General features: G+C 43.2%; 1 protein-coding gene across 2 annotated transcripts in view; it reads right to left on the reverse strand.

Moving 5' to 3' along the window:
• Window positions 1–3,606: 3,606 nt before the first annotated feature.
• LOC147120364 (ferroportin-like) overlaps window positions 3,607–14,795 on the reverse strand; it is a 70,241-nt gene continuing 59,052 nt past the window's right edge. The window contains exon 8 of one of the 2 annotated variants that reach the window (XM_085986190.1): window positions 3,607–6,021. In XM_085986190.1, coding sequence (XP_085842316.1) covers window positions 5,696–6,021 — 326 coding nt within the window. In that variant the 3' untranslated portion in view covers window positions 3,607–5,695. The remainder of the gene's footprint in view (window positions 6,022–14,795) is intronic. The other variant, XM_085986189.1, reaches the window with a different exon arrangement.

Raw genomic sequence — 14,795 nt, forward strand, 5'->3', positions numbered from 1 at the left:
CATTATTCAACGTTTTCTTCATGACTGGGACGATGGGTGTTGCCCACTCGCTCCAATCTATTTTGGATAATACGCCTGCCTTTTCCAAATTCTCCAGCTCTGCCTCGACTGCTGGATGAATTGCGTATGGCACCGGTCTTGCCTTAAAAAACTTGGGAATTGCCGCATCTTCCACTTTTATTGAGGCGGTGATGCCTTTCAAGGTTCCTAGTTTCTCTTGAAACACTTCTTTGGCGTTAGCCAAGATGTCCTTTAATCGTTCAGGTATGACGTCATCATCATTTTTTTCCTTACTGGTCACCGTCAGTGCCTGAATGGAGTGCCAGTCTAAACGTATTTTCCTGATCCATTCACGTCCCAACAGCGGTGGACCACCATCTTGTAGAACGTATAAATACAACTTTTGTATTTCCTTGCCGTTGTATACAGCAGGCACCCTTATTTTTCCTTTGGGGTATGCTTTCTGCCCCGTATATGTTTTCAAGATAATGGATGTGTCTTTTAAAGGTATATGCGGAAATAGCCGCTCGTAATCCTGTCGATTTATGACGGTCAGAGCTGATCCTGTATCTAGCTCCATTTTAACTGGGGACCCTGCTATCGTGAGGGTAACCCAAATGGTCTGGTAATCTTCTTTGGCAATTACATTATGTAATTTGAGACAGCTTAGTCTCTTGTTTTCGGAGTCGCTGTCACTCTTCTGGTCTTCGGAGCTACTGTCCGTCATCATTTGTACCTTTCGGTACTTTTCTTTATTGATTTTTTTTTTCCTGTCCGTGGATTGTTTTTGTCCAGATCGGCATACCCGTGCAATGTGTCCAATCTTTCTGCATTGCCTGCATGCTTTGTCCTTGAACCAGCAGTCCCACTGGTCATGGGTGGATCTGCCGCAGCGATAACATCTCTCGAAACCCTGTGTCATTTCATGGGTGCCGAACTCCTGTGTCTTTTGTTGTATCTCTGCAGCTCCTTTTGTGGCTGCTTCGTATGATACAGCCATACTGAAAGCCTTGTCCAGTGTTAAATCTTTCTCAGAAAGCAACCTTTTCTGTGTTCCTTCACTTAGGAGACCGCAGACGAATTTGTCTCGAAGATAATCTGCTAGTCCTGCCCCGAATTGGCAGTGCTTTGATAGCTTTCTTAATTCGGTGAGGTAATCAGCGTTACTTTCATTCTTGTGTTGATTCCTCTTGAAGAATTTGAATCGTTCCGCTATCAGCAGCGGTGTTGGGTTTAAGTGCTCCTGTAGGGTATCAACAATTTCTTTAAAATTCTTGTCCTTTGGTTTGGCTGGAGTGATTAAGTTTCGTAACAGCCCGTATGTCTTTGCGCCCATTAGATTTAGAAGTACTGACGCTTTTTTTTCATTTTCTATTCCATTTGCGGTGCAATATACCTCCACTCTTTCCACATATGTGGTCCAATCCTCTATATCGTTATCAAAAGCATCAATATTGCCAGCCTTAGGCATCCTGGAAAAAAAATGGCGCTTCCCGCACTTTTCTTTCTTTTCTGCAAAAAAGATATGACGCTTCCCGCGCTTCCCCGCCGCTGCTGCCGATGACAACGCTGTTTTCTGCGGGTTTCCCTTTTTATTTATTTATTTACAGGTGGAGACTCGTTCCCGCCGGACTCTCTCTGCTAGGTCTGAACGCCGACCTGCTTGCAGCGCCGGCCATCTCCCGAGTGCTCCCTCCCCGTCTGTTACAGCTTGCCTCCGCCTTCGCTGCTTGGCCTCGCTGCAGAGCCAGCCGCTGGAGCCCCAGCCCGACGCCCAGGAAGGATTATTGCAGTACCTGCCACCAGCTCGGCTAGCTGGTGAAACCACAGCTTTTTCTTTTTCTTGCTTTTCTTCGACTTTGGACGCCAGAGGAATCGATGTCCTTGAGGTGCTGCCGAATTGCAGGTAAGTCCGTTTCCAATTCGTCACCACTGTTGTGTCCGTGTGTTAATAGAGACACTGAAGACAGGAGTTGGTTTCACAGTTGTTTACTGAACAAAGTCTGGAGGGGAACTAACTGATACAACACAATATACAGGCTTATATAGCCCGAGTGGCCATTACCAGCATTACAGTACACAGGGGGCTCTTAAAGGCACATACACTACACGTGCAATAAGGGCACAGCAGTTATAATGGGTGACTTTAATCTACATATAGATTGGGCTAACCAAATTAGTAACAATACTGTGGAGGAGGAATTCCTGGAGTGTATACGGGATGGTTTCCTGGGCCAATATGTCGAGGAAGTAACTAGAGATCAGGCCATCTTAGACTGGGTATTATGTAATGAGAAAGGATTAATTAGCAATCTTGTTGTGCGAGGCCCCTTGGGAAGGAGCGATCATAATATGATAGAATTCTTCATTAAGATGGAGAGTGAAGTCGTTGACTCAGAGACTAGGGTCCTGAATTTAAATAAAGGAAACTACGATGATATGAGGCATGAGTTGGCTAGGATGGATTGGGGAACGTTACTTAAAGAGTTGACGGTGGATAGGCAATGGCAAACATTTAAAGATTGCATGGATGAACTACAGAATTTTTTCATCCCTGTTTGGCATAAAAATAAAACAAAAAAGGTGACTCAACCGTGGCTAACAAGGGAAATTAGGGATAGCATAAGATCCAAGGAGAGGACATATAATTTGGCCAGAAAAAGCAACAAACCTGAGGATGGGGAGCAGTTTAGGATTCAGCAAAGGAAGACAAAGGGATTAATTAAGAGGGGGGAAATAGATTATGAGAGTAAGCTTGCAGGGAACATAAAAACTGACTGTAAAAGCTTCTATAGATATGTGAAGAGAAAAAGATTGGTGAAGTCAAGCGTAGGTCCGAAATAACAACAGAAAATGCTGGAAAAACTCAGCAGGCCAGGCAACATCCGTGGAGAGAGAAATAGAGTCAATGTTTCGGGTCGAAACCCTTCCACAGAACTGAGAGAAAAGGCAGGAAATGAAACAAAAGGCAGTTTGGGGGGCTGGGAAATGGGGGACGGGATGAAAGAAGAGACATTAAGAGATATTCAAGGTGAGACGAGATAGTAATAGGACAGGTAAAGAAACAGACAATGGCTCTAGATGAAGTGTGAAATGCGCTGTGGCAGAGTGAGAGACAGCTGCCGTGTGGGAGAGAGAGAGAAAAAAGTCACAAGCCAAAAGTGTGGATAAAAAATATAAAAATATAATAGAGGCCGAGGTTATGATCTGAAGTTGTTGAACTCGATATTGAGTCCGGAAGGCTGTAAAGTGCCTAATCGGAAGATGAGGTGCTGTTCCTCGAGTTTACGGTGAGCTTCCGTGGAACAATGCAAGAGGCCAAGGACAGTGAGGTCTGAGTGGGAATGGGGCGGTGAATTAAAATGACAGGCGACCGGAAGCTCGGGGTCACCCTTACGGACTGAACGGAGGTGTTCCACAAAGCGGTCACCCAATCTGCGTTTGGTCGCCCCAATGTCTCTTCTTTCATCCCCTCCCCCATTTCCCAGCCCCCCCAAACTGCCTTTTGTTTCATTTCCTGCCTTTTCTCTCAGTTCTGTAGAAGGGTTTCGACCCGAAACGTTGACTCTATTTCTCTCTCCACGGATGTTGCCTGGCCTGCTGAGTTTTTCCAGCATTTTCTGTTGTTATTTCAGATTTCCAGCATCCGCAGTATTTTGCTATCGTCAAGTGTCGGTCCCTTGCAGTCAGAATCAGGGGAATTTATAATGGGGAACAAAGAAATGGCAGACCAATTAAATACATACTTTGGTTCTGTCTTCACAAAGGACACAAATAATTTCCCAGAGATGTCGGGGAACATAGGGTCTAATGAGAGGGAGGAATTGAATGAAATCAGTATTTCTAGGGAAATGGTGTTAGGGAAATTGATGGGATTGAAGGCCGATAAATCCCCAGGGCCTGATAATCTACATCCTAGGGTACTTAAGGAAGTGGCCCTAGAAATAGTAGATGCATTGCTGGTCATCTTCCAAAATTCTATAGACTCTGGAACAGTTCCCATGGATTGGAGGATAGCTAATGTAACCCCACTATTCAAAAAAGGTGGGAATTATAGACCGGTAAGCCTGATATCGGTAGTGGAGAAAATGCTAGAGTCTATTATAAAAGATGTAATAGCAGAGCACTTGGAAAACAGTGACAGGATCGGATAAAGTCAACATGGATTTACAAAAGGTAAATCATGTTTGACTAATCGACTGGAATTTTTTGAGGATGTAACTGGTAGAATAGATAAGGGAGAACCAGTGGATGTGGTGTATTTGGACTTTCAGAAGGCTTTCGATAAGGTCCCGCATAAGAGATTAGCGTGCAAAGTTAAAGCACATGGGATTGGGGGTAAGGTACTGTCTTGGATAGAGAACTGGTTGGCAGACAGGAAGCAAAGAGTTGGAATAAACGGGTCTTTTTCCGAGTGGCAGGCAGTGACTAGTGGGGTGCCGCAGGGATCGGTGCTAGGACCCCAGCTATTCACAATATATATTAATGGTCTAGATGAGGGAACTAGATGTAATATCTCTAAGTTTGCAGATGACACAAAGCTGGGTGGGCGTGTGTGCTGTGAGGAGGATGCAGAGAAACTCCAGTATGATTTGGACAGGTTGGGTGATTATACTGCATTTGCCATGCATCTGCCCAATGTGGATAAATGCGAGGTTATCCACTTCGGTGGCAAAAACAGGAAGACAGATTATTATCTGAACGGCAATAGATTGGGAAAAGGGGAAGTGCAACGAGACCTAGGTGTCCTTGTGCACCAGTCGCTGAAGGTAAGCATGCAGGTGCAGCAGGTGGTTAAGGCGGCAAATGGTATGTTGGCCTTTATAGCGAGAGGATTCGAGTACAGGAGCAAGGATGTCTTGCTGCAGTTGTACAGGGCCTTGGTGAGATCACACCTTGAGTATTGTGTGCAGTTTTGGTCGCCTTATCTGAGGAAGGATGTTCTTGCCATGGAGGGAGTGCAGCGAAGATTCACCAGACTGATACCTGGGATGGCAGAAATGACGTATGAGGAGAGATTGGGTCGATTGGGCTTATATTCGCTGGAGTTTAGAAGATTGAGAGGAGATCTCATTGAAACTTATAAAATTCTAACAGAACTAGACAGACTAGATGCAGGAAGGATGTTCCCGATGGCGGGGGACTCCAGAACCAGGGTCACAGTCTAAGGATAAGGGGTAAGCCATTTAGGACTGAGATGAAGAGGAATTTCTTCACCCAGAGAGTGGTGAACCTGTGGAATTCTCTACCACACAAGGCAGCAGAGGCCAATTCATTAAATATATTCAAGAAGGAGTTAGATATATTTCTTAAGGCTAAAGGGATCAAGGCATACGGGGAGAAAGCAGGGACAAGATACTGAATTTGGATGATCAGCCATGATCTCATTAAATGGCAGAGCAGGCTCGAGGGGCCGAATGGCCTTCTCCTGCTCCTATCTTCTATGTTTCTATGTAAGAAACAACTTTAAACAGCCCAGTTGTATTTAAATATCATTACATTGTTAAATACTTCACTTAGGTTACTGGTTGTGCATTACGGTTTCTGTCCTCTAAATTTGAAATGTATCTGCATTACTAATCTAAATGTTCTACATTTTAATTACTATACAACTTTTAGAAATTGCAGTGTGATGACAAATTTTAACTTCTTGTGTCAGATCTCCTGAACTGACACAAAAATCCATGAAAGACCATCAAAGGATAGATTCTTCCACAACCTCCATATCTTTGTTACCCTCAGAATGTTTTTCCTTCATACAAACACACTTGTACAGATCATTTCCCAAAGTCTTTCTTGCAAAGCAAAAGAAAAGCAATCCACCTGCTGCAACAAAGATTACAGATAGGATAATAAGAATACCAAAATGTTCTGGTGCTGGGGCGATGATTACCATGACAAAGCGGAGAAGGTCCATAATTCCATTCATGGAGCCCTGAACACCATTTACAATTCCTCTTTTTGACTCATATACCATTTCTTGGATAAGCTGTGTTACAGTCAGATCAAAACTCCACAAACCTAGAAAATAAAATATTTTTAGATCAGTATGTGTTTCAAATTGAAGATGCCCACTCTCCCTTTCCCAGTGGCCTGCACTCGCAGGCATCAAGTGCCATTTTCTCCTGCAACAAGATTGAATAATTTAGGTGAAGGCTGGCAGTTGAGTGTGTGCCAAGTGCCATGAGAAAGCTGAAGTAAGAGCTATGGCGGTATAACCCTGTCAAAGTGGAGGAAGGGGTTTTAGGGTTGTGTATGTAAGTAATTGCAGTGATGATAGTTAGCTATGCTGTAAGATCCCAAGTTAGTGCCTCCCTTAACCAGAGTGTATTGTGACGGGTTAGTTCTACAGCTGTTTCTTTTATAGGGTGAAAAGTGTGCTGATGGGTAAGGCAGAAAAGAGAGAGGCCAGTGTGTGGCCTTGCCTACCCTGGTTATTAAACCTTTTGTGGCACTGATCTATAGTCTTGAGGGTGAGAGAGTTGGCACTCAGTGCCAGTGCCACCATCCTCCACATAATGGGTAACCACGTCACGAGTGACCTTTTAGACAGGTTTTCTGCTGAAGATATGTAGCACTCTGTCTCTCGTGTTCTAGTTCATTGAGGAGGATTTACAGATCAGACTCCGTGAAATTGTGGCATCTTCTCTGCCTCTGTGTTAAACTTTAACTTTAATAATCTCAACGGGGTCATAAACAGAGTCAATTTACTGATCCTTCTGCTGTTTCTTGCTTTGAAGATAAATGTTCTGAGTCGGGATTCAACTCAAGGACAAACTGATACAGGAAGTACGAATCCAGATTTTTCTTAACTTGATGGGTTTATCCTAAAATATAAGCTGCATTCAAAAAAGGAGAAAGCCTTTAGTAGTCTCAAGTAATCTTTTTCTGGAAGAATATGTCTTAACAACTTGCTTAGAAAAATCAAAAACAGGAAATAGTGCAACGAAGTAATAGTAAATGAATAGATGTACATATATTGAGATTTTATCACATCAGTAATAATTGACATGGGGGAAACAAGTGCTGAAGGTTAATGAGTTTACCCTGAACTCAGTGGGCACATCACAGGAATGGCCAAAAAAAACAAAGGAATTTGGGGGGTTTTGGGAGAAGAACAAAAATTATTTGGGGGCAGAAAACTGTTTCCATCCCATTTTGCTGCCAAAAAAGGATACATGCCCTGATTTTACACTGAAATTATGCCTAAAACAGCGAGGAATTTCTAGCTCTATATATTAATGCTGAGTCAAGTTGGGATAACAATAATTGAGAAGCTTCAAAGCCAGAGCAGGAAGATATCTCAAGTTTTTAAGACTACTAACAAGCATGGCGGGGGGGGGGGGGAGAATGTCTCGGAGCAGCTACAGAGCATTTTGGAAGGGGAGGGTGAACAGCCAGTTGTCGTGGTGCATATAGATACCAACGATATAGGTAAAAACCGGGATGAGGTCCTAAAAGCTGACTATAGGGAGTTCGGAGTAAATTAAAAAATAGGACCTCAAAAGGTAGTAATCTCAGGATTGCTACCAGTGCCACGTGCTAGTCAGAGTAGAAATAGAAGGATATTTCAGATGAATACGTGGCTAGAGGAATGGTGCAAGGGGGAGGGATTCAAATTCCTGGGACATTGGAACCGGTTCTGGGGGAGGTGGGGCCAGTACAATAAAGGACGGTTTGCATCTGGGCAGGACTGGGATGTGTCTAGGGCGAGTGTTTGCTAGTGCTGTGGCGGAGGGTTTAAACTAAAATGGCAGGGGGTTGGGAACCTGTGCAGGGAGATAGAGGAAAGGGAAACAAGGATAGAAGCAAAAGACAGGAAGGAAAAAAGCAAAAGTGGCAGTCAGAGTAATCAAGCGTTTAAATCAAACATGGCCACGGTAAATAATATTTCTAAAAGGTCTAAGAGTGTTAAAAAAACAAGCCTGAAGGCTTTGTGTCCTAATGCGAGGAGCATTTGTAATAAGGTGGATGAATTAGCTGCGCAAATAATTGTAAACGGATATATGATTGGGATTACGGAAACATGGCTCCAGGGTGACCAGGGCTGGGAACTCAATATCCAGGGGTATTCAATATTCAGGAAAGACAGGCAAAAAGGAAAAGGAGGTGGGGTAGCATTGCTGGTTAAAGAGGAGATTAACACAAGTGTAAGAAAGGATATTAGCTCTGATGATGTAGAATCTGTATGGGTAGAGCTGAGAAATACCAAGGGACAGAAAACATTAGTGGAAGTTGTATACAAACCGCCAAACAGTAATGCGGAGGTTGGGGATGGCATTAAATGGGAAATTAGAGATGCGTGCAATAAGAGCACAGCAGTTATCATGGGTGGCTTTAATCTACATATAGATTGGGCTAACCAAATTAGTAACAATACTGTGGAGGAGGAATTCCTGGAGTGTATACGGGATGGTTTCCTGGGCCAATATGTCGAGGAACCAACTCGAGATCAGGCCATCTTAGACTGGGTATTATGTAATGAGAAAGGATTAATTAGCAATCTTGTTGTGCGAGGCCCCTTGGGGCAGAGCGATCATAATATGATCGAATTCTTCATTAAGATGGAGAGTGAAGTATTTGACTCAGATACTAGGGTCCTGAATTTAAATAAAGGAAACGACGATGGTATGAGGCGTGAGTTGGGTAGGATTGATTGGGGAATGTTACTCAAAGGGTTGACGGTGGATAGGCAATGGCAAACATTTAAAGATCGCATGGATGAACTACAGAATTTGTTCATCCCTGCTTGGCATAAAAATAAAACAAAAAAGGTGAATCAACCGTGGCTAACAAGGGAAATTAGGGATAGCATAAGATCCAAGGAGAGGACATATAAATTGGCCAGAAAAAGCAGTAAACCTGAGGATTGGGAGCAGTTTAGGATTCAACAAGGGAGGACAAAGGGATTAATTAAGAGGGGGAAAAGAGAGTATGAGAGTAAGCTTTCAGGGTACATAAAAACTGACTGTAAAAGCTTCTATAGATATGTGAAGAGAAAAAGATTGGTGAAGTCAAGCGTAGGTCCCTTGCAGTCAGAATCAGGGGAATTTATAATGGGGAACAAAGAAATGGCAGACCAATTAAATACATACTTTGGTTCTGTCTTCACAAAGGAGGACACAAATAACCTCCCAGAAATGTCGGGGAACATAGGGTCTAATGAGAGGGAGGAGCTGAAAGAAATCAGTATTTGTAGGGAAATGTGATAGGGAAATTGACAGGATTGAAGGCCGATAAATCCCCAGGGCCTGATAATCTACATCCTAGGGTACTTAAGGAAGTGGCCCTCGAAATAGTAGATGCATTGCTGGTCATCTTCCAAAATTCTATAGACTCTGGAACAGTTCCCATGGATTGGAGGGTAGCTAATGTTACCCCCTATTCAAAAAAGGTGGTAGAGAGAAAACAGGGAATTATAGACTGGTAAGCCTGACATCAGTAGTGGGGAAAATGCTAGAGTCCGTTATAAAAGATGTAATAGCAGAGCACTTGGAAAACAGTGACAGGATCGGACAAAGTCAACATGGATTTACAAAAGGTAAATCGTGCTTGACTAATCTACTGGAATTTTTTGAGGATGTAACTGGTAAAATAGATAAGGGAGAGCCAGTGGATGTGGTGTATTTGGACTTTCAGAAGGCTTTCGATAAAGTCCCGCATAAGAGACTAGCATGTAAAGTTAAGGCACATGGGATTGGGGGCAAGGTACTGACTTGGATAGAGAACTGATTGGCAGTCAGGAAGCAAAGAGTTGGAATAAACGGATCTTTTTCCGAGTGGCAGGCAGTGACTAGTGGGGTACCGCAGGGATCGGTGCTAGGACCCCAGCTATTCACAATATATATTAATGATCTAGACGAGGGAACTAGATGTAATATCTCCAAGTTTGCAGACGACACAAAGCTGGGTGGGCGTGTGTGCTGTGAGGAGGATGCCGAGAAACTCCAGTATGATTTGGACAGGTTGGGTGATTGGGCAGATGCATGGCAGATGCAGTATAACGTGGATAAATGCGAGGTTATCCACTTTGGTGGCAAAAACAGGAGGGCAGATCATTATCTGAACGGCAATAGATTGGGAGAAGGGGAAGTGCAACGAGACCTGGTGTCCTTGTGCACCAGTCGCTGAAGGTAAGCATGCAGGTGCAGCAGGCGGTTAAGAAGGCAAATGATATGTTGGCCTTCGTAGCGAGAGGGTTCGAGTACAGGAACAAGGATGTCGTGCTGCAGTTGTACAGGGCCTTGGTGAGACCACATCTTGAGTATTGTGTGCAGTTTTGGTTGCCTTATCTGAGGAAGGATGTTCTTGCCATGGAGGGAGTGCAGCGAAGATTCACCAGACTGATACCTGGGATGGCAGGAATGGCGTATGAGGAGAGATTGGGTCGACTGGGCTTATACTCGCTGGAGTTTAGAAGAATGAGAGGGGATCTCATTGAAACTTATAAAATTCTAACAGGACTAGACAGACTAAATGCAGGAAGGATGTTTCCGATGGTCGGGGAGTCCAGAACCAGGGGTCACAGCCTAAGGATAAGGGATAAGCCATTTAGGACAGAGATGAGGAGGAATTTCTTCACCCAGAGAGTGGTGAACCTGTGGAATTCTCTACCACAGAAGGCAGTTGAGCCCAATTCATTAAATATATTCAAGAAGGAGTTCGATATATTTCTTAAGGCTAAAGGGATCAAGGGATATGGGGAGAAGGCAGGGACAGTGTACTGAATTTGGATGATCAGCCATGATCTCATTGAATGGTGGAGCAGGCTCGAGGGGCCAAATAGCCTACTCCTACTCCTATCTTCTATGTTTCTATGGTAGATAAAGGGGAACCAGTGGATGTAGTATATTTGGATTTCCAAAAGGCATTCGATAAAGTTGCTACACAAGATAAGGGCTCATGGGGTTGGGGGTAATATATTAGCATGGATAGAGGATTGATTAATGGACAGAAAACAGAGAGTAGGGATAAACGGGTCATTTTCCAGGTGGCAGGCTATAATTAGTGGGGTGCCGTAAGGATCAGTGCTTGGGCTTCAGCTATTTACATCTATATTAATGACTTAGATGAAGGGGCCGAGTACAATGAATCCAAGTTTGTTGACGATACAAAGCTAGGTGGGAAAGTAAGCTGTGAGGAGGACACAAAAAGCCTGCAAAGGGATATAGACAGGTTAAGTGAGTGGGCAATAAGGTGGCCGGTGAAGTATAGTGTGGGGAAATGTGAGGTTATTCACTTTGGTAGGAAGAATAGAAAAACAGAATATTTTTTAAATGTTGGGAAACTATTAAATGTTGGTGTTCAGAGAGATTTAGGTGTCCTTGTACAGGAAACACAGAAAGTTGGCAGGCAAGTACAAGCAATTAGGAAGGCAAATGGCATGTTGGCTTTTATTGCAAGAGGGTTGGAGTACAAGAGTAAGGAAGTCTGACTACAATTGTACAGGGCTCTGGTGAGACCACACCTGGAGTGCTATGCACAGTTTCGGTCTCCTTATCTGAGAAAGGACATACATGCCTTGGAGGCGGTGCAACGAATGTTCATTAGATTGATCCCTGGGATGAGAGGGTTGTCCTATGAGGAGAGATTGAGTTGATTGGGTCTATACTCTCTGGAGTTTAGAAGAATGAGAGGTGATCTCACTGAAACATATAAGATTCTGAGGGGGGTTGACAGGGTAGATGCTGAGAGGTTGTTTCCCCTGGCTGGAGAGTCCTGAACTAGGGAGGCATAGTCTCAGGATAAGGGGTCAGCCATTTAACACTTAGATGAGGAGGAATTTCTTCACTCAGAAGGTTGTGAATCTTTGGAATTCTCTGCCCGAAAGGGCTGTGGATGCCAAGTCGTAGAGTATATTCAAGACTGAGATAGATAGATTTTTTGGACTCTAGTTAATCAAGGGATATGGGGATCAGGCGGGAAAGTGGAGTTGAGGTCGAAGATCAGCCATGATCTTACTGAATGGCGGAGCAGGCTGGAAGGGCCGCATGGCCTATTCCTGCTCCTAATTCTTATGTTCGCCTCCAAGTCACACATCATCCTGACTTGGAAATATATCGTCATTCCTTCATCATCACTGGGTCAAAATCCTGGAACTCCTTTCCTAACAGCACTGTGGGAGTACCTTCACCACACGCACTGCAGCGGTTCCAGAAGGCAGCTCACCACCACCTTCTCGAGGGAAATTAGGGATGGGCAATAAACGCTGGCCTTGCCAGCGACGCTCACATCCCAGGAACAAATTTAACCACTCATTGCCTAAAAAGGTTTCCCCTCATGTTGTCTCTGGTTCTTTTGCCAATCACCTTAAATCTGTGCCCTCTCGTTAACGACCCTTGAGCCGTTGGAAACATTTTCTCTTTATTTACTCTATCTAAATCCTTCATGATTTTAAATACCTCGATCAAATCTCCTCTTAGCCTTCTCTGCTCCAAGGAGAACAACCCCAACTTCTCTAGTCCATCCTCATAATTATATTCCCTCATCCCTGGAACCATTCTAATAAATCTCTTCTGTACCCTCTTCAAAGCCTTCACGTCCTTCCTAAAGTGTGGTGCCCAGAATTGGACACAATACTTCAGCTGGGGCCGAACTAGTGTTTTATATAGGTTTAGCATAACTTCCTGGCATTTGTACTCTATGCCTCTATTTATAAAGCCCAGGATCCCATATGCTTTATTAATTGCTTTGTTACCTTCAAAGATTTGTACACAAGCGCCCCCAGGTCTCTCTGTTCTTGCACCCCCTTTAAAATTGTACCATTTAGTGTGTATGGTCTCTCCTCATATTTCCTACCAAATGTATCACCTCACACTTCTCTGCATTGAATTCCATCTGCCATGTGTCCGCCCATTCCACCAGCCTGTTCAATCTTTCCTGATAGGTATAACCTCTCAGTTCTGGTATCATCCTAGTAAATCTTTTTTGCACCTTCTCCAGTGCCTTTATATCCTTTTTGTAATATGGAGATCAGAACTGCACACAGCACTCCAAGTGTAGTCTAATCAAGGCTCTATACAAGTTTAACATAACTTCTCTGCTTTTCAATTCTATTCCTCTAGAGATGAACCTCAGTGCTTTGTTCGCATTTTTTATGGTCATGTTAACGTGCGTTGCTACTTTTAATGATTTGTGAATCTGCACCCCAAGATTTCTTTGCTCCTCTACCCCATTTAGACTCTTATTTTCCAAGGAGTATGTGGCCTCCTTACTTCTTACCAAAATGCACCAACTCACATTTATCTATATTGAAATTCATTTGCCATTTACATGGCCATTCTGCAAGTACTTAATGGATTTAAGCAGACCCTGTTCATAAAACTTATTAACTCAGGACAACAACACTACAACAACTTGCATTTATATAGTGCCTTTAACATAGTAAAACATCCCAAGGTGCTTCACAGAAGCATTAACAAAGAAAAGTTGACACCGAATCACAAAGGTGACAAGAGACAGAAACCATATGCTCCAATTTACCATGAGTTATGCCACAGGAGATCTACTAGTATGTCTACAGCAATATTATAAAATCAGTATTATTGCATGCACTTCTCTATCATGCTATATTTCCTGTCGGTTGGGCTATCTGTACCACACTTCTACCTGAGTGGCTTAAATTTCACATTCATTGAACATCATATTCATAAAACATTAACAAATGAAGAGTCAAGGGCTTTCCACCACAGGCCTGGATGAGAAACCTGAGTTATGAACACATGCAGGTTCTCTGACCCATCACTGTTAGGTGAAAAGACTCAAGCCAGCAAGGTCCAACTCCAGCTCCCAGCATGAACATGTGCATACAACTTCGAGAAATGTTGTTGATTGACAGCAAGGCAGGCAATTCACAATACTGGTATAACCATCGGCCATGCAGTCGGTACAGTCCTGCCCAATGCTCATCAGAACCTGATTTGTCCATTTCCTGCTCTCTACCCCCCTAACCCCCCACCCCAACACCACACACCCACTTTTTAATGGTCTAGCTCTCCTTTTGTTTTTTAAGCCCTGCTTCCCTAAAAAAAAGGCCCTGATCCCTGGCTGACTGCCAGCTCTGCTCAGCTCCCTCATCTTCCATTCTAATTTATTGTCTAGAATGACAGTTGGTTTAAACCAGCCTTGAGCAAAAGCTCATCAAGTATGCAAGTGAGCAGGCCTGCATTAACCATGCTGCTCCCCACACAGCAGCTCCAATTCTGTAGGAAACAGAGTGAAAAGAAAACTGTGAAGAGAAAAAGAGCAGAAAGAGGAAAAAGCACAACCAGTTTGAGAATCACTGAATCAGATATTTCTGTTCAAATTTATTGTCGAGAATGACAGTTGGCTTAAACCAGCCTTGAGCAAAAGCCAGTGACCAGGCCTGCACTATACTTAATATCATTTTGTTGGCGAGTGTACCAATAATTCAGAGTGTTCATTGCTGTTGCAAGTCCTCCCATTTCCAATGAAAAATTGAGAATGAAAATTCCCAGGGAAATCATTTTAAGACAGTAAAATAACCATAATTTAAAAATATTTTATCCACAGGTTCTATTTAAATACTCTTAAGTACTGCTGGGAAAGATCAAACTTAAAGTTTATACATTTCTTAGCCTTTGCAATAAAACACCACACTCTTATTAGATAGGCAGTAAAGAACTGCACCCATAAAATGTGCAGCGATGTACTGATGTAACTATGGTATTTAATAATCTAACTACTGTGGGTAAGAAAAGCTTTATTTTTCAGTAACATATCAACAAAGATTTACTTCATTTGTCTATAGGGAGTTTTCACATTCTTGTCCAAAT

The sequence above is a fragment of the Somniosus microcephalus genome, chromosome 4, assembly GCF_052327205.1.
Source record: "Somniosus microcephalus isolate GS21.2 chromosome 4, FLI_Smic_1.0, whole genome shotgun sequence".
In the NCBI taxonomy this organism is placed as follows: Eukaryota; Metazoa; Chordata; class Chondrichthyes; order Squaliformes; family Somniosidae; genus Somniosus; species Somniosus microcephalus.